The sequence below is a fragment of the Alligator mississippiensis genome, chromosome 13, assembly GCF_030867095.1.
Source record: "Alligator mississippiensis isolate rAllMis1 chromosome 13, rAllMis1, whole genome shotgun sequence".
Classification (NCBI taxonomy): domain Eukaryota; kingdom Metazoa; phylum Chordata; order Crocodylia; family Alligatoridae; genus Alligator; species Alligator mississippiensis.
The window spans coordinates 14,228,918-14,246,326 of NC_081836.1; the positions used below are offsets into that span (position 1 = coordinate 14,228,918).

The 17,409-nt window shown below is 43.6% G+C and overlaps 2 protein-coding genes across 2 annotated transcripts in view; one reads left to right on the forward strand and one right to left on the reverse strand.

Moving 5' to 3' along the window:
* Nucleotides 1-453: 453 nt before the first annotated feature.
* Nucleotides 454-5,731, reverse strand: PEX10 (peroxisomal biogenesis factor 10). The gene is made up of 6 exons (XM_006268005.3): nt 5,560-5,731; nt 5,398-5,478; nt 4,630-5,036; nt 3,545-3,720; nt 2,147-2,282; nt 454-706 (listed from the first exon to the last, which is right to left on the reverse strand). Exons 1-6 carry the CDS (start codon nt 5,669-5,671, stop codon nt 638-640), a joined length of 981 nt encoding a protein of 326 aa, XP_006268067.1. The 5' UTR covers nt 5,672-5,731; the 3' UTR covers nt 454-637.
* A 36-nt stretch (nt 5,732-5,767) lies between these two features.
* The window catches only part of PLCH2 (phospholipase C eta 2), a 373,398-nt gene continuing 361,756 nt past the window's right edge, over nt 5,768-17,409 (forward strand). The window contains exons 1-2 of the mRNA XM_059716700.1: nt 5,768-6,079; nt 9,760-9,905. The gene's annotated coding sequence lies outside the window, so the exon portion shown is untranslated. The remainder of the gene's footprint in view (nt 6,080-9,759; nt 9,906-17,409) is intronic.

Here is a 17,409-nt window from a genome sequence, read left to right on the forward strand (position 1 = left end):
ATTGAGTGATGTACAAATGATCCTATTTTTCAGCACTTTTCACTATGTTGCACTTAAGTTCATTGTATGTACTCACATTCTTCTAGCATTTGAATCTGAGAAGCTTACTATTCATTTTATGTTGTGAAAATGGAATTATATTAGAAAGATATTCCACTACAGTTTAACTTTGTCATTGACTTGCATATAGCTCTTTCCACTTAAATCAAAAGAGTCCCTGCAGTAGGTTTAAGAATGGGAAGGAAGCAAGTATCCAAAATACAGATTAAAGTCTTAACTCTTACTACTACTGAAAAGTGAGCAGAGAGAAGCTGGAGGATAAAGCGTTTGCAGTGGTAGAGGACATGAAGTAGACGTTCTGTCCAAAGTAAAATACAGACAAACGGTATGAAGTATTGTAGCACTTGTCAGAAGCAAGTGTTGTTAACCTAGTTAAAGTTATACAAAGTGGAGTCCAGAAGTATAATGAGTTTATTTTGCAACAGACAAATAAGTGCCACCTTGTACAGGCAGTGAACAATTAAATTTTATAGTACAAGATCACAATAAAGTCTTGTTCTTGGATCAAGTCAACTGTTTTCACTGTATTAAAGATGCATGAGCTGAGGCTCTTGCCAGGTCATAACTACCTTACCATTTATCGATAATGCTGCAGATAAATTAGTTTCTGAGGAGGAAATTTCTCTCTGCACAATGGACACTCTGCCTGCAGAATGGAAAGAAATTAGATAACAAGCGGTGAACAGCTTTTGAAAACAATGAGTAAAGCTGCTAGAGGAAACAGAGTTGACCTAATTAGAAACACTAATCAGACCAAAGAAAAGATGTCAAAGTAATTTGAGTCCATCCCCATAGAAGAAAAAGCATAGAAGAAACTTCACTAAGCACTAGTAAATTATTTTGAAAGTAAACTAATGAAAACATAGCAGCTCTGAAATGGGTTGGGGGCCAGGCCACAATTCCCTCCTAACTATTGAGGCTGGGCTGGGTTGGGGCCTGGCCCATCTCCCCCCCCACCCCACTTCCGTCCACTGGGCTAGGATGGGGTCTGGCCACATCCTCTTTTTTTCCATGGGCTGGGTCAGGCTCCTTTCCCCTGCAGGACTGTTGGGGCCAGCCTGCCACTGTCCACGCAGCCAGATGATGCCTACCCATTCACTGGATTCAGAATACCAGCTGGATCTGACCAACACATGGACTGGGCACTGCCAATCCTGCCTGCCAAATAAAAAGATTGGGCACCACTGTTCTAGGCACTTGCCTTCTATACCTCAACTGCCAGGTAACCTTAATGTCACAATGTATGGTCTTCTAGAGCTACATTTAGCTATTTACTAAATATAATTTGCCAAGAAGAGTTTGAATGTTAATATATAGATGTATCTACATGAAACTGTCCTAATGAGATGAGTGGTACCATGTGATCCTGCAAATCTTAAGCATTCTAATAACTGGAAAAGTTTTATTCTCCACGGTAGTTCCCCTTTCTTCTTGTTTGAGTGTTACTAGTGGCTGAAAAAAATCACTCTTATGGTGGCAGGTTAGATTACTGGCCCTGTAGATGACTTGTGTTATTTCTACAGCAAAGTACAATGGAGTTTCTGTGGGAAGCTTACCAAAAAAACTCATGTAAGGCTACAATTACAACAGAAATATAGCTTGTCCCTCTACTGCAAGCTCCCAAATCACTATCTTCAGAACTGGAATCACATCTGCTTCTACTGTCAGCCAGAGAATTTTAAAAAATTGATACAGATTTCCTGTTAATACCCCCCCAACCCAGCAGATGAAGTCTGTTGTAGTATTAACTCTTTAGTTAACATATAGTTATGGTCTGGCTTGCAGCAAGTATGTTCTCTAGGTCCACAAAACCACTTTTAAACTATGTTAGCCTCCAAGAAAGGTACAGTGCTTCAATAAAGGTACAGGTAAAATACTGGTGTCCTTTTCTGTTCTCATTATTACAACACAGAAACATTTTACACAGTTGTTTGCCACTTAAGTCAGTCAATCCCCATTTTGCCAGGCACAGGTCTAGCCACTGTGGACTGGGGCCTTTTGAGTCTTCTCAATAGCAGGGAAAGGCTACTATTTCTGAACATTAATCCATAGTCATGAACTCAAATCCAAATTCTCCCTCACTTACTTTGGTGTTACACCATTCTGTGATGCATTCCCAACAGAACAGGTGGCCACAGGGAGTGGCAGTTGCATGCCTACGTTCTTCCAAGCATAATGTACAGCGGGAACAGCGTCCTAGAGGTTTTTCTTCTGTGAGATTTCTGATTGGATATATAATTTACATGCTTAGGCTGCTGTAAATTGTAGGCACCCTTATTGATACAACATATGCAAATAGACCCACAGAAGATCAGGTGTTAACTTTACATATTCCTGTCATTGAGGGTATTTGAGATGCAGCAATACTGAGCTCTGCAGAATAAAGTATGAGGTTTGATTAAGAGACACCCTCAGATGCTTAAAATAATCTGAACTATACTTCATTTTTTTGTTAAAATAGCTCTTAAACCCCAACTGAAACTGTTGCTAGGGGTGCACCGATGCATCAGTCTGATGTCAGATTGGGACCGATATGAAGAAAGTTTACTGTATCGGAAATCAGCCTGATGTGGTCAATAAATGCCTGTGCACGCACACAATGCAACACAGGTGGTGAGGAGCATAGCCTGGCAGCTTGAAAAGCCGAATGCAGCTGGTAAGTCTTGCGGTGGAAGGGGAGGGATGTGGCAGGGGCAGACCAAGGCCCCTGTGGTGAGGGGCTGGGGCAGGGGCAGGGCATGGCATGGGACAGCTGCGGCTCGTCCAAGGGGCTTGGGAGGGGGGTGTGGCTCCTGTTGCTGCGTGCACCCTGGGAGGCCATGGTGGGGCAGGCAGCATGTGCCCTTGGATCTGCAAGGGGGTGCTGGCAGGGACTGCGCTCCAGGCAGGTGGTAGAGGTGCTGGGAGAGGGCTACATTGATTTTTGGGGTGGCTGCAGCCCCCCCCGCATGGCCCTCTTGCAGCACCACCTGCCCCAGCCCAGTCCCTGCCTAATGCCCCCCCCCCTCCCCCAATGCACCAGGAAGACCCAGTGCAGCCTCAGCCCACAGTTTACCCCAGCCTGCAGCGCATGCTCTTCCTGTGCACCGGGAAGAGCCCAGCCTGCAGTCTGTCCTGGGGTGTACACAGTGGCAGAAGCTGCCCACCCTCTCCCTGCATCTCCTGGATAAACCACAGCTCCATCCTGCATCCCACCCCAGCCACACTCCCTCCCTCACCACTAGGACCTTGATCTGCTGCCTCCCCAAGTCCCTTCCCTACCCCTTCCACCACAACAGACTTACCAGCTGCAAGATCTGCCAGGTTGGGTATTGGAAATCTGATTGGTATCAGCTGATATGCCTCCTTAAAAATCAGCTATCAGTATCAGCCCCCAAAATCTCTATTGGTGCATCCCTACTAGTTACTCATTCATTATAGCTGTGAAAGTTCCCCACATTATTCCTGCCTCCACCCCCATCTAAGAAAGTAAGGAATCTCATACTTTTGATATGAGAGGTTACGGTGTAGCTTCCACTCTTGCCTTGCCCTCTGCCTTTGCTGAAAACTGTATATCTGAATGCCAACTGTTAGTACAAGGTGTAGCAGAGAAACTATCCCAAGAAGCTTGTAACTTGATCGAACACTCTGATCATCTCCAGGCAATCCTGCAACACGAAGCTGCATCATTCAGGGAGGAAAAGAAAAACTGAATTACGATTCTCTTTTTATAAAGTGTCACACATTCATTCGTGAGCTTTACGATCATTCCATCATTATCTCATTTTTGACCCCCATTTTCCTAAGACGACACAATTTTGCAAGGAACTAAGTAACTAGCCTGAAAAAGATAAAAATGAAGCGACTATGTACGTGTTCTTATTTGCCTATACCAGAGGTTTTCAACCTTTTTTAAGGAGTGTACTCCTTCTGGTGGGTACCCCTCCTGGACTGTACCCAGCAGCTAATTGACAGGTGGGGGAGGGGAGGTGCCGATGGCCAGTCAGATGTGAAGCAGGGGTACTGGGGCAGCGTCAGGCGGCAGCACACTTCCCAAGTACCCCCACTTCTCTGTCTCTCTGCTGCATACCCCCTGGGGCCTTTTCAAGTACCCCCAAGGGTACACATACCCCAGTTGACAGCCCCTGGGCTATACCACTAGTGGCCAACCTTTTTTGGCAGAAGTGCCACAAATTAGCCTTAAACCCTTCACTCCAATTTCCTGCCCAATCTGACACTCTATGCCTGCCCCCTTCCCAATCTGTGCGCCACACAGGGAGGCTACCTGCGGCCCCTGGGCTGCAGGTTGGCCATCCCTGCCCCATAGGGTCATACCAACTACCAGCACTTCTACATTTGGTAGCAGGGATACATGAGCCGCTAAGAAAGTTGAGAGCAAAAGACAGACTGTTGCTTTCCAAAATTACAGTCTGAACTGGTCTAGGTTTGCTAAACATTACCTGTCAAAACAAGAGAGAGAATCCTCACCCATATACTACTGAGACCTTCTTCTCTAGCTGTTTGACTCCAGGTGAAGCCAAATACACTATGTGAAGAAATGGTTTTCAAGAAACAACTTCTGCTACTTACATATGTTATTCCTGTGATCCTTTTAGATAAGTGATAGAAAATGCCATTTATATAAAATATTGCCAGGTGCAGTCTTCGAAACAGGGGGATGCACTGTTTGAGGATATACACAGTTTGTAAGAGGACGTTCTTCTGGTTTTCTGTGAGTCTCGTGATCCGTTTCTGCAGCCAACTTCGTACCGAGGTTCTGCCCCTTGCACCAAGCCCCGGGCTGCTCTGACTAGTCCTCCATCTGTCAGCTTCCGCCTGCAGCGTGTGTTCCAGATGCACTAATCCTTTATCCAACAAATAAGGCACAACGGCATGAAGAGAAATCAACACGGCACGGTGAAGAAGAGAAGGGACTCTCTTTTTGGATGAATCGACTTGGACAATATTAACATACTCTTCACCAAGCGTTTGATAACCTGGAAGATGATGCGGACAATACAAAATAAGAAGGCAATACTATGTCATTCCCCAGGCTGCTGGGCAATGTTGACATGGCTCGTTAAAAGGCAAGTTACGTTTCGGCGTCCGAGGGCAAAACTGCGAAGCCGAATCCTGCAAGCGCTGAATAGCCAGCGCGTTACCGCGACCTTTACTTTTTTCACTGAGGAGGCTGTTTTCAGGCAGCGACTTTGCGAGGGCACTAAGGGCCGGGTCTTGCAGGTGAGCTGCAAAGGGCCGGGCCCTGAACCAGCGATTCCCGACCCAAGGAGCCGCGACCCGCAGCGGACCCCGCCCGGAACCCCCCAGCTCTGCAAGGGCCTTTCCGCGGGCGCTCACCGGCCAGGGTGGTGAGGCTGAAATACGCCACGTCCGACAGCAGCTCCAGCTCCTTCCTCCATCCCAGCCACGTCCGGGCACCTGCGGGGGCGGCCGTTAGAAGCGGGGAGGGGGGACAGCCGAGTCACCCCGGCCTCCCCCCGCCCCCGCGGCGGCCCTCACCTGCCAGCGCGTGCAGCGCCGCCCCGGCCCCGCTGCGCAGCCCGCTCCGGTACAGCTCATCCTTCTGCCCGCAGCGCACCAGCTGCGCCGGCCCGGCCGGGATGAGCGGCATCCGCGCGCTGCACGGGAGGAGGGACGTCCCTTCTCGGCCCCCGTCCGCCGCGCGGGCTGACGGGCGCGCCGTCGCCAGGATGACGATTCCCCCCAGTGGCGCAGGCGTTGTGCGTCACAGCAGCGCTCGCCTGCGCTTCCCAGAGTCCTTTGCGGCCGCTCCCCCGAGGCCTCTCGTGTGTGACTCTCCTTCGCCGCGCCCGTGAAGCCGCCCTCCTCCGCCCCAGGGCGTCAAGTCCCAGCCGGGGTCGCCTCCCGCTCAGAAACGAAACACCTGGGGCCAAGGCGGCACGCGAGGGCCCTATGCCCGAGGGCAGGAGAACTCGGGGGCACCCGAGCCCCAGGCCTCCGGGCTTGGGCCTGCATGGAGGGCGCCCGCCAAAGGGCTTGGAAACGTCTGAAGCCCCAGGTGCGGGTGGAGGATGTTCGCCGGTAGTTGGGCCATTTACGGAGTCATGGATTTGGAATTAGTTTTGGCTAATTTGGTTTCAGATATAAACTAAATTAAAAAAAAAATCTGGGTCCACAAAGGCAGTTTTCCATAAGCTTCCCAGGGATAACTGCTGGTGCGGTTTAGTACCTGCCGAGGTGTTGGGGCTTAACGCCCACTTTATGGAAATGGGAGGCTGCTCTCTAGCTTGCTCCTGCGGCCATATGGCTGCGGGCAGGCGAAACTTGGGGGCATCCGAACCCCAGGCCTCCGGGCTTGGGCCTGCGCGTAGGACGCTGGCCAAAAGACTGGAAATATCTGGAGCCCCTGGTGGGGGTGGAGGATGTTTGCCGGTTGGGCTACTTATGGTTCTGGACTGACTCATGGATTTGGATGTGATTTGGCTTGGAGCATGAAAAATTTATTTAAAAAAAAAAAAAAGTGATCTCAAATGCTAAAGAGCAAAGGTGCGGGGAAAACTCAGAGAGTGATTCCCAGAGACTGCCTTGAGCTGTCAGGCCGCAGGTGTTGCATGTGGCCCAGGAAAGCTCATTTTAGGACTCTGTCATCTGTTGTTCCTCAGCTCCAAACCACAGGGCTGCTCCACTCCACGTTCCTCCATTAAACATGTCAGCAGCTGAGGCGAGCAAACCTGGGTCCTGACTGTGGAAATAGTGGGGTACTTTGGAGGTTGGTCATGTGTTTTTCCCAGAGAAAGTCATTCCTGTAAATCCTAATAATCCAGCCCATGCAGAACAGCATGTTTCTGAGCAGTGCAGTTTGTCTTCACTAAACACCTAGCTGTCATAGTACAGCATCTGAATCATTTCTCTTTGTGGATGACTCGCTGATGAAAGGCAGCGCTTAGGAAGAGACAGAAAAGATGAATGCATCATATCAGTGTTATCTTAAAATCACCAGTGATCCTGATAAATTACTCTTTAAATTGTGCCTAATCCCTGGTTTACTTACTGTTGGGGACTTGAGTATGTGTCTTACCAGACAGTACAGTAAATCATGGAATCTATGATTTATTGGACTCCACAAGGAAAATGTAAAAGAAAGAACCAGCCAAGCTGTTGCTACTAATGTTGAGGCTGCTGGGGTTTTGGACAGCATGATGTTTCTTCCTCGCACTCCTTACAATCAATGCCTTTTTGAAAGAAAACAGGATAGCAGTACTTATTCTTTCAAAATGCCATAACCTATCATTCTGCATCTTAAAATATGGCATAGCTCTGTTATTTGCCAAGCTGTGTTTACATATTTCTGAACAGATTTTAAAATGTGTTGAAACGAAATGCATGATTTTTGAGATTCTGGATTTGTTTCAGTAATTCTAATCATTTTTGTTTAAAGGCTAGAACAAAGGAGAAAATGCTTTTCCATTTTTTAAACATCTAAATGAAAATTATTGTTTTTAAATAAGTAAATATTTGGCCTGCAGATTGTGGAAACCCAAGCATTACAATACAAAAGTGGAACCAATTATAAACCCTGTGAACTGACCAGACGTTATACTGATTTCCTTTTATCCATGCTGAAAGAAATGTAAACAGTAGGCAAAAACATAAATAAGTAAACTTGATTGTTACAGTTTTCAAACTTCCTGTGATCGGACGTTAATAGCAGTATGCAAAGAATTCAAAACAGTAAAGTTCATGTTATAATAGAAGTTGGAGTTTGAGCAAAGATATTCAATGAAAGAAAATAATTTAATCACAGTTAGCATCTTATATTTAGATAGAGCGTCACTGAAGGATATCACAATATTCGTGAATTTAAGCCCCTTTCAACAAATATGTTAAGAATTCCACATTGCTCAACTGGGTAGTACCCCTGAACTCAACAGGCGTCTTGGTGGATGAAATCAAGTGCTTGTGTCTGCTGGACTGAGGCCTTCACAAATGGAAATTCAGATGATGCATACAGTCCTGTAAGGCAGTGCTTCTCAAACTATCTGATGTGGCAGATCGGCAATTTTTTTTCAAATGGGCCAGGGACCGGTGCCTGGTTCAGCCGGTGACAGCAACTGCATGTAACAGCGCTACACAAATGTGCAATCAGCTGTTTCTTTCTCTTTCCCCACCTCACACGACATGACGTCACCTGGAGTGTTGGAATGTACGAACTGTGGTGCTATGACATATCAGTGTTATGCTTCTGAAAATATCTTTCTTTCTTTCCTGGCAACTTGCTGCGGACCAGCGAATATATTTCTTTCTTTCCTGGCAACTCACTGCGGACCGGCAGCTGGTGGCTTGCGGACCAGCACCGGTCCGTGGACCACCACTTTGAGAAACACTGCTCTAAGGCACACCACGGAAAGGCACCCTCTTTTGGAGCGGGAGGCACAGCTGCTGAACAATGGACAGCCATGTTCCGAAGCAGTCCTGGGTAGTTAGATAACCTATCTCACTGAAAATATATGGGGAATTTAGGAAGCAGAATGTAATTACCCAGTTTGGAATTCTTCCAGAACACTTTAGCTAACTGCTCAACCCACAAGAAAAGCGCCAAGGTCCTTCCAGGTTAATGTTTAAAAAAGTACAACTGGGAACCTTTTGTGTTGGCTGGGGGTTTTTTTTTTATTTGTTAAATGGTTGTCTTGGCTATGGATTTTACAATGGGCAAGTGGTTGGTGATACCATTCTGTTTGCTTTCAATTCTTTCTGATTGTTAAATATTGAAAGATGGATAAAATACTTTAAATAGAATGCTCTTCCAGACAGCACCTAGTGCTCTGGAATCACAACCATAGCAGGGCTTCTCCCACAGTGCAAACTAATACTCTGTCCTCATGGAGGCAATTGAAGTAGTTGCCAGAGATTTTCTGCAGGAGATATGTGGTCTGTGATTCATGGGAGGTTATGCATTCAGCAAACAACCTCTTTGAACGTAAGGTTGATAGTGAGAAAAAAGGCTTAGAAAAAAGGCTTCTCCAGAAGGACAGCAGGTGGGGCAGTTGCCTCAGAAAACATCCCAGGATCATGCAGTCAGTGCAGCATCATCTCTTCACTTACTCAGCTGATATGCCTAGGGAGGGAGAAAACCATCCTGTACTTAGTATTTCAATTTTTTAATTCATTCTTAGAATATCATTATAGCATTGCCCATCCAAAACATCCAAAAACACGAGTCTGGTCCAGCAAATAATATGATTGGTTTAAAAATCATAAGATTTGTTTTAAATAATCAATGGAAGGGTGGGGGAATGATTTGTCTTTATATTTTTATTTTGGTTTTTGAGCCTTTGGGCTAGATTTGCTTTACCTTTTCTTGTGTTTCTTAGCAACCATGAGGGCTAGAAGCTTTTTCAGGGACTGTTGGGATTACCATGGTATACACTGATTCCAACAGTTGAGGCTTTAAGAACAGTGCCAGATGTTGCCAGGCTCATGATAAAATCATAAGAGCTTACAGTGCTGTCACCATAAGAGTAATGCCTGATATTTAAGATAGGTGTCAAGTAATGCACCAGATCCTTCCCTCGTTTAAATGTTGGGATGAATTTGGGTAATCAGTTTAATTGTCAAGGTACCTGTGAAAGAGAAGTGTTATATGTTGTGTTACAATACTTTTCTTAAAAGATACCTTGTTAAAGAAATGTGTAGTGTTTTTTGTAAAAATGGGCGAGTATCATTCTCTCTGTTTCACAGGTAGGAAAACCAAAGCAGAGGTTGATTCTGGAGCTTTGAAGATGTCATTTAATATGAAAGCTGGAGTTACGGCACACTTTTTTCCCGGTTCTTGATCAGACTATTCAGAGATCATATATAAAACTGAGAACTGCAGGCTTATGAAGGTGAGAATTGTATCTCTGCTCAGATTTCTGCATTTCTTGGGGAATTAATGGTGAATGTTGATAGCTTGTCAATTAACATATTTCTGCTTGTCCAGCTTTTGTATCATTGGAGCAGCTCTGGGGTTAAACTCTTGAATGTTTATTTAACTAGTTGTGAAAATGTATGGCAAATGTACCTTATCTGACAAAGGGTGTTTGTACCCAAAAGCTTGCAAAGAAGAATTTTTCCCACTATTTTAGTTGGTCTAATAAAAGATATCAATTTACCCAAAGAAGTTTGTCTGTCTGTCTCCTTAGATCAACACAGCTACAGCTCATACACCCCTTATATATTTTACCACTCAGACCTGCTAGATCTCAAATCCTGTAGTTTTAAATGCGTGCTTAATTTTAAATACACAAGCAATTTGTAGCGTGTATTGGGATCCTAGCATGTATAGGGTAAGATCAAGTTGTATGGAGATCAGACTAATGGTTTTATTTCCCTGTCACAAACCTCTGTGTACAAGAAAGGATCATGGGAATAATCTGTATTTGCATCATAGGGGCCTTATTTAACTTCCTAATAAACTGACATTAGCACAGCACTCTGAAGAAATCAAGTGCTATGCAAGAGCTGAGTTCTGTTATTTCACAGAGGACCCAAGTGTGTCTGATCTCCCTAGGGGGCAGCATTGACTTGCTGTGTTGACAACAAATTTCACCAATACAGTCTTTTTCTGAGCTGCCCTCCAAAATGAGTTACTACAATAAATAACCCATGACTTGAAATACTTGCAATTTTGGAATGTTCATTAAAAGTGGAAATACAACCAGGTGTAGCATTACCAGTTCACGTATGGTTTGCCCTGGTATGTTTTACTCCCATTTCCGCATCTATAACTCCTTTGAGGTTCACATCCTTATTTTCTGACCAAGGAAAGTTAATTTGCAGTTTCTAACATAAAACATGGACTTAATATGGTAAATTCCACAGGTTTCTGCCTAGAAATCGTGTTCTTAAGCCAAAAACTAGGAATAGAAGTCTTTATAATGTGGGGTAATGTTATAGACCCCTTTGTACAGTTACTTGCCTGAATAGGTTCATTTGAATGGCTCCTCACCACTTGAAGGATGGGGTTTCTAACCTCACTGTTAGCTCATAACTCAAATAAAAAACCCACTAACAAATTGAAGAATGAGGGAAAAACATAAAGTGCCCAAATTTCAGAATTTATTGAACATTAAGAAAAATGCAGCAGTAACTGTTTACAGGGCAAGGCTACTAGTTAACATGAGATGTGATGAGGTAATCAGATCTTTGACATTCTCCCCCCAAACACTCCAGACATTAGGTTTATCATAAAACAGATCCATGTGGGCTGTTTTTCAGTCTTGCCTGGTGGCATATATTCTTTTTTTCACATTGTTTCTTGCTGTTCTTCCTGGCCAGTCTAGTACAAATGACCTATACTTCTTTTGTGAGTGTGCTAGGAAAGGAAGGGAAAGACAGGTTCTCTGCCTCTCTGGGAGCCAGCGACAGGCTGCAGGGCTCAGCCTATACTCAGGCTTCATTTTCAACTCTCTCATTGCTCTTCTTCTCTGGGAAAACTGTAGGAGTGGGAAAGGGATAATGGAAATAATGAGTTTGTTCACCAAGCTAATTGCATTTTTGGTGATTTAATCTTTCATGATGTTCCTTGAGAATCCCGGCGTTCACTACAGCAGATCTTAAGTGGTGTCAGGCAGCCTTGTCTCAAAGGTTGCATGTTTGCCTAAATAACTTCTTGTCATTTTGACAGCTTATTTGTATTCTCTCTGGATTATGTTAAAATTCCTGTCCCTAGTGCATGTTATTAATGTATACTTATTTTAAAAAATCCTGTGCAGCTGCACTCCTCTTGTAAAGCGGGGCTTTCTGACAGAAGGGCCTGTAAGTGTCACCCTGCATACTGATTTGTGGCTATCAATTCAGAGTTGAAAGTTGCTAGTAGCAGACTCAAGTTCTGTGCTTTGAACAGCAGAGACAGTGAGTTTTGAATGGTTGGGAATGAATGGCACTTCAAAGCCCTTGTGTGGGGGGAAGATTCACTAGCAAATAGTATGGGATGTGATGTCTGGTCAGTTTATCAGTTGGGCTTTAATTTTTTATTCCTCTTTGTAGAATAATTGTTGTAAAAAAGCCAAGACACTCTAAAAAAAGGACTACTAAATAATTTTCTCACTCTCCATATCATTTTGAGTGAATGGTATAGGTTAGCTTTGTTTCCACAACTGGGCTGTGTTTGAATCTGGTGTTAACATATCAACCCATAACTGCAAATGTTGTTGTCCTTCATTCTTCTGTTCAACATTTTGCATGCTTTAGCAACCAGCATTGGTCCAAATTGTCCTTGGGAGGGACCTTACATATCCCTTTGACTTTGTTGAGTTTGCATATGAGCAGCTGAGACCAGTTTGGCCCAAACCATATTGCAACATTGATAGGTTTTGATGGTGTTGTACACAATTGGAACATGTCATTTTCCCAATTCTCCTCTGTGTGTGACATGTCCAAAAGTCCCAGAGGGGAAAAGGAATGCAGAGCATTAATTCTTCACTCTGGAACCTACAGAGAAGGTGTTCTTGGATATGATTCAGGGACGGTGCCTGCATTGATTGGATTTTCATACTCTCTGAACTATCTAGCCCAGAAATTCTTTTCCCTGGCAAATATTAAACTATGGGATGAAGGGTGAGGAATAGAAAGATGTGGTTGCCCTGGATATGGTCACAGGCTAATGCGTTGGGTTGCTTGCTCAGTATATATTTAGTAATTTCAGTAAGAAAGAACATATAATATCTCTACAAAGAATTATGAAGCATGTTGCGTTTTCCTAATTGAACACAGAACTGTTACACTTATTGAGCTAGGGAACGTATTGTGGTGTTGTGTTCATTGCTGAGCATAAGGCCTGGTGCATATCCTAAAAATCATGTAGCGATCTGCTCAAAATCATCCTGGATATTCAAAATATTAGGAATATCTGAAATGCCATGGCAAATGACAGTGCTGACTGGCAGCCAAAACCAATGGGTAGAGGATTCACTATCTGATGCTGTAGTGGAAGACAAAACCCCATTGGATGCACCTAGCTAATTGTTCTGTGCCTTATGTGATAGACTCTTTCCTTCCAGATTTGTGCTGCATAATTGTATGTCCATAAGCTTTCAACTAGCTTTAGAGTCTCTTTGCATGTAGTTTGATTGTCACCTGCAGTCACACCATCTATAAAGACCCTTTTCAAACTCAGTCACAGAATCTGACTCAGAAATTTGCAAGACTGAAATTATTTTTTGCAGGCTTGACAACAGACCTGATGAGGCAGTTATTCCACAGGCAGTTACACAAGGAAGTATGAAATGTAAAACAAATCCAGTGTGGGGTAATGATTAACTCTCCCTCCCACATGTAGCTTGTCTGTGTGTTATTAAATATGGTTTCATCTTGCAGGCTTGCTAATGTGAAAGAGTGCAACATTCTAACATGGCAATAAACAGATGTTTCAGTTTCCAACCTGAAGAACAGGTTTTCCTGATAAAAAAAGGACTTACCAACTGTCCAAAATTGTTTCCACCCTCCGATTCCCTTTGCCTCCTCCCCCTCTGAACTTGTTACCCTGGAGCTGAACTGTTTGAACAAGGACTGTAAGAGTTGCTTTGTGATCAGTGAGCTGAGAGTCCTTAACATGTAAAATGCAGGGGAGGAGACTTCAGCTTCAGATTGTGTTGCACGTTTTCTTTTTTTTTTGCGATTCATATGAGACTCCATATACACAATGCAGAGAGGCTGGGACAGAATTGGCTCTACACTGTTGAGAGAAAAGAGATAAAGGTGTGTGCTTTTTGTCCACCCTCCCCCCCCTCATCCCCCGCTTTCCCCTCACCACCAAGAACCTTTCCTTTCTAACACTTTCTTAGCTTGCCAATCGGAGGCTAGTTCTAAAACTTCTAACAAGCTGCTGCAGCACTATCAGCAACTTTATGGTTAGCACAGAACTTGTTAGATCTGTTGGCCTCTGAAGTTATCCAGAGTCTAGAATGGAAAAGCATCCAACCTTGGGTGTCTTATATTTATTTTATGTTTGTAGATGTACTTTCTAGTTAGGAAAATGCATTTAAGCTTGGGAGCTCTGTCAGGGCTTCTGACTTTTTTTTTAAGCATGAAGGAAGGAAAGAGACTGCACTTATGTGAAGCTTAGACTAATACTAGGAGATTGTGGCGGTGCCTATGTGGTTTTTATTTTTTAAATTAGGCAAATGCTTTTTTCAACACGGAAAATTATTGCATTCATTTTGCTGACATACCAATCCTAAACATTGAGGAGCACTGAGCTCATGCAAGAATTATTAGTCCAAAGAGAGGATGGCTTGGCTAAGGAAAGTTGATTGTAGAGGGACACTTGAATGAGTGAATGGGAATAAGTAGCAGTGAAATAAAAGGAAAGGAGCTAGCCAGTCTGACTCTGAGTCAGAGCATCTGACAAAATCAGCTGTTGCTAACAAAAGCTTATTCCTTTCTGGATTAGTCTATAAAGTGCCACTCTGCCAGGCTTTCTACCTCTCTCTTACTGAACAGTGAGTGAAACTACTTGGGAATAAATGCTGGCATCACCTCTGTCCTTCTTTGCCTTTTTAACAGGTTCTTGTAATATGGCAAAGGAATTCCTCGATGTTTGCTAACAACAAGACTGAGTTAGAGCCATGGAGAGATGGCAGGGATATGCAAGTGTATTATATGCATTACCGATGGCCTCAAGCCTCAAAGGTTGGATATGGATCTTGAACAGATAGAAGAATTTTGCTTGGGCTTATTTGTAGTGTTGGGCCCAGCTATAAAAATAGTTAGCTCTGGGGTTGTCTTCATTGCAAAGGTTGGGAGTATTGAGCACACAGGCTTGTGTCTGGGACTTTCTTAAGCATTTGTCTCAAAAGTAAGCTTAACTTATTGTCTTGTAATTGTTGGAGAAAAGGTGATCCAAGCTTATCTACTAAAGATAGAATTTTTCTGTCCTGACTACAAACAAGAAGTGTTCTTTTTGCTTATTGTTGTTTTGGAGCATGAGCATTGGAGATTGTATGACCAGATGGAGGACAAGAATTTTATGCATTACAAGGGAAGGTCAGCAGCTGCAAGTGAAGTATGCTGATTATCTAAACAGAGGAAAGGCTGAACAGTCACACTTCATATCCCTCTGAAGCTGCATTCTAGTGACTTCAACACCAATGTGTGTAGAGGAGACAGAGAGTAAATGCTAACTCACTTTGGAGCTCTGTTTTGATGCAGTGTTGGGATTAACATATACATTTCCTGGCCCTGCTAGTTGTCTCAAAGCCCTGTGATGCCAGAAAGCAGAACCAGACTGAGAGTTTAAGATTTCAGCCAAGCTATTCAGGGCCTTCATACAGGTTCATTAGAGCCTCTCATCACACTGTCATACACCTGCGTGTCTTATAGTCATGTAAGAGCAGCCTTTGTAGCTGAAGCTGGAAGCATTACATCATTGTCTAATTTAATGCTTGCAGCTTGTGCTGGTAAAGCATTGGGTGTTCTAAATCACAGATTGAAGCTCTGTGGCCTGCTGGGGGTCAAACTAAATGATCAAAACAGTCCCTTCTAACTGTAAAAATCTCTATTATTTTTTCTAGTAAGGGTTTTTAATTGTAGCGACAAGTGCAGGATGGCTTCCCCTACAGGGTAGTATCCTCTGCTTCTTCTCAGGACAGGTAAAGTACAAAGTGCAAACTTGCTTTTTGCTGCTTTGCCAGTTTGCATCATTTTTGCTTTAAAGGGACTACTCAGGCTTTTTAATACAGTCACCCTTGCTCTTTTTGATAATGTTTTCAATGGGCATTAGTGGTCATGGTGGCTTTTATGCTGGGGACATCTGCCTGTTAGGAACAGGGCTGAGACCCACCAAACTCCTATTACATAGCCCATCACCACACTTTCAGTCATGCCTTGGTTTTGCTTATTTCTGATTGGGTCTGAAAGCATAACCAGAGCTTTTTAGTCTGCTGCCAAGCTCCTGAGCTTTTCACTTTGAAAGGCATCTACTTTCCTCTGAATTGTCTGGTTCTCACCACCATAGACAAGATGATTAAATAAATGTCTTGTCTGTCTGTTCCAGACTCATCACAAACTGTGTGAAAGAGGAACTGAGCAACCCTTGCTGCAGAGAGCCATTCCTTCCGTGTAGATTTGTCAATAGCCAGAAATTAGCAAATACCAACAGCACCCTGGCCCATTATTGCTGTTTTCTTTCTCCCCAGACATGCATCTTTGCCTGCCTTTCTGAAACCAATCTGTCTTTAGCATGTTATAAAGGCTTCCTGACATTTTCTCTAGACTTGCCCATCTCAAGTTTGTCAGGTCAGACTTAATTGGTTGTGTTAGAAACTCAGATACAGGCTAACGAGTAGGAGCACCGCCTGCCAGCTGCTTCTGCTATATGCCTTTCAACAAATTGTTTTAAAGCTACCTAGTGCCTTTCAAAGTTTTTCTTTTTATGAGTGCAAAACAGCCACAGAGGGGAAAGGCAAGAAAGCTTTTATAAAAGGGCCTTTTCTTACTGCTTAGAATACAAGAGATGCCATATGGGTGTTTCATTCTCAGGTTGTGTTTTCTCCCTTTTGTAAGGCCACAGAGGGGCTCCTCTCCCAACTTTACATGAGACTATTAAAGTTGCCTTATTTTTTAAGAGAGATTTAAAGTAGCTCTAATTTAAATTTAAAATTTGCAAAGCACTTGATTCCTACATGCAGTCCTAGGGAACTGTCCTGTTTGTAGATGCCCTTAAGACTTTGATTATGGGTACAAATAGGCTAGTCAGCCACCTAAACTTGAGCAAATTCTTGTACATGTATTATCTGAGTGGCTGCAGTAGAAAAAGGTGATTAGCCCTTCAGCAAAGAGATTCTTTTTGAGTTTCCAAAGATCACCTGACCTTTATTGCAGCACTAGGTACAGTCTAAGACTCTGAGGTACCCAAATAACAAATACAGAGTTACAGCAGTAGGAAAGCTTTGGCTAGAGGCTCTTGGGTGGATTTGTTTTCTGTTAGACGTGCAAGAGCTCTTGCATCCCAAAAGATCAAGGGTAATTCAGAGCAAGGCCCACTCTTGTGAATTTTCTAGCTGCTAAGAAAGATGTTGTAGAAGAACAAGGGGGATTATTATGTACGCTATGTAAATGAAAGGCATGGGGGAAATGTCCGTTTTGATTATACAGGAGTAAATTTGGAGTAATTTCAACAGAGGTATTGGGGAAATCCTGATGATGGGGAACAGAACCTGAATTTGCAACAGGGACTGTATATTATATGTTTCCATTTGTACAGGTTTCTTGAATTAAGATATAAGAGAGTTTAGGTCCAGCTGTATAATTTGGCTCTGTAAAACTTCTCAGCCTCTAGGAAGGGGCCTGGTTTCTTCCTTGTCCTGTGGTGTTAATGCAGAGTAGTTATAAAATAATTCTATTCTTATT

What these genes read in the sequence shown, in the direction of transcription:
- PEX10 (XM_006268005.3), bottom strand. Translation starts at nt 5,671, where the DNA reads ATGCCGCTCATCCCGGCCGGGCCGGCGCAGCTGGTGCGCTGCGGGCAG. An exon ending in CAGCCTCACCACCCTGGCCG is followed by an intron (nt 5,037 to 5,397) that starts GTGAGCGCCCGC and finishes ATCATCTTCCAG; the next exon opens with GTTATCAAACGCTTGGTGAA. An exon ending in GGATCACAGGAATAACATAT is followed by an intron (nt 3,721 to 4,629) that starts GTAAGTAGCAGA and finishes TGAATGATGCAG; the next exon opens with CTTCGTGTTGCAGGATTGCC.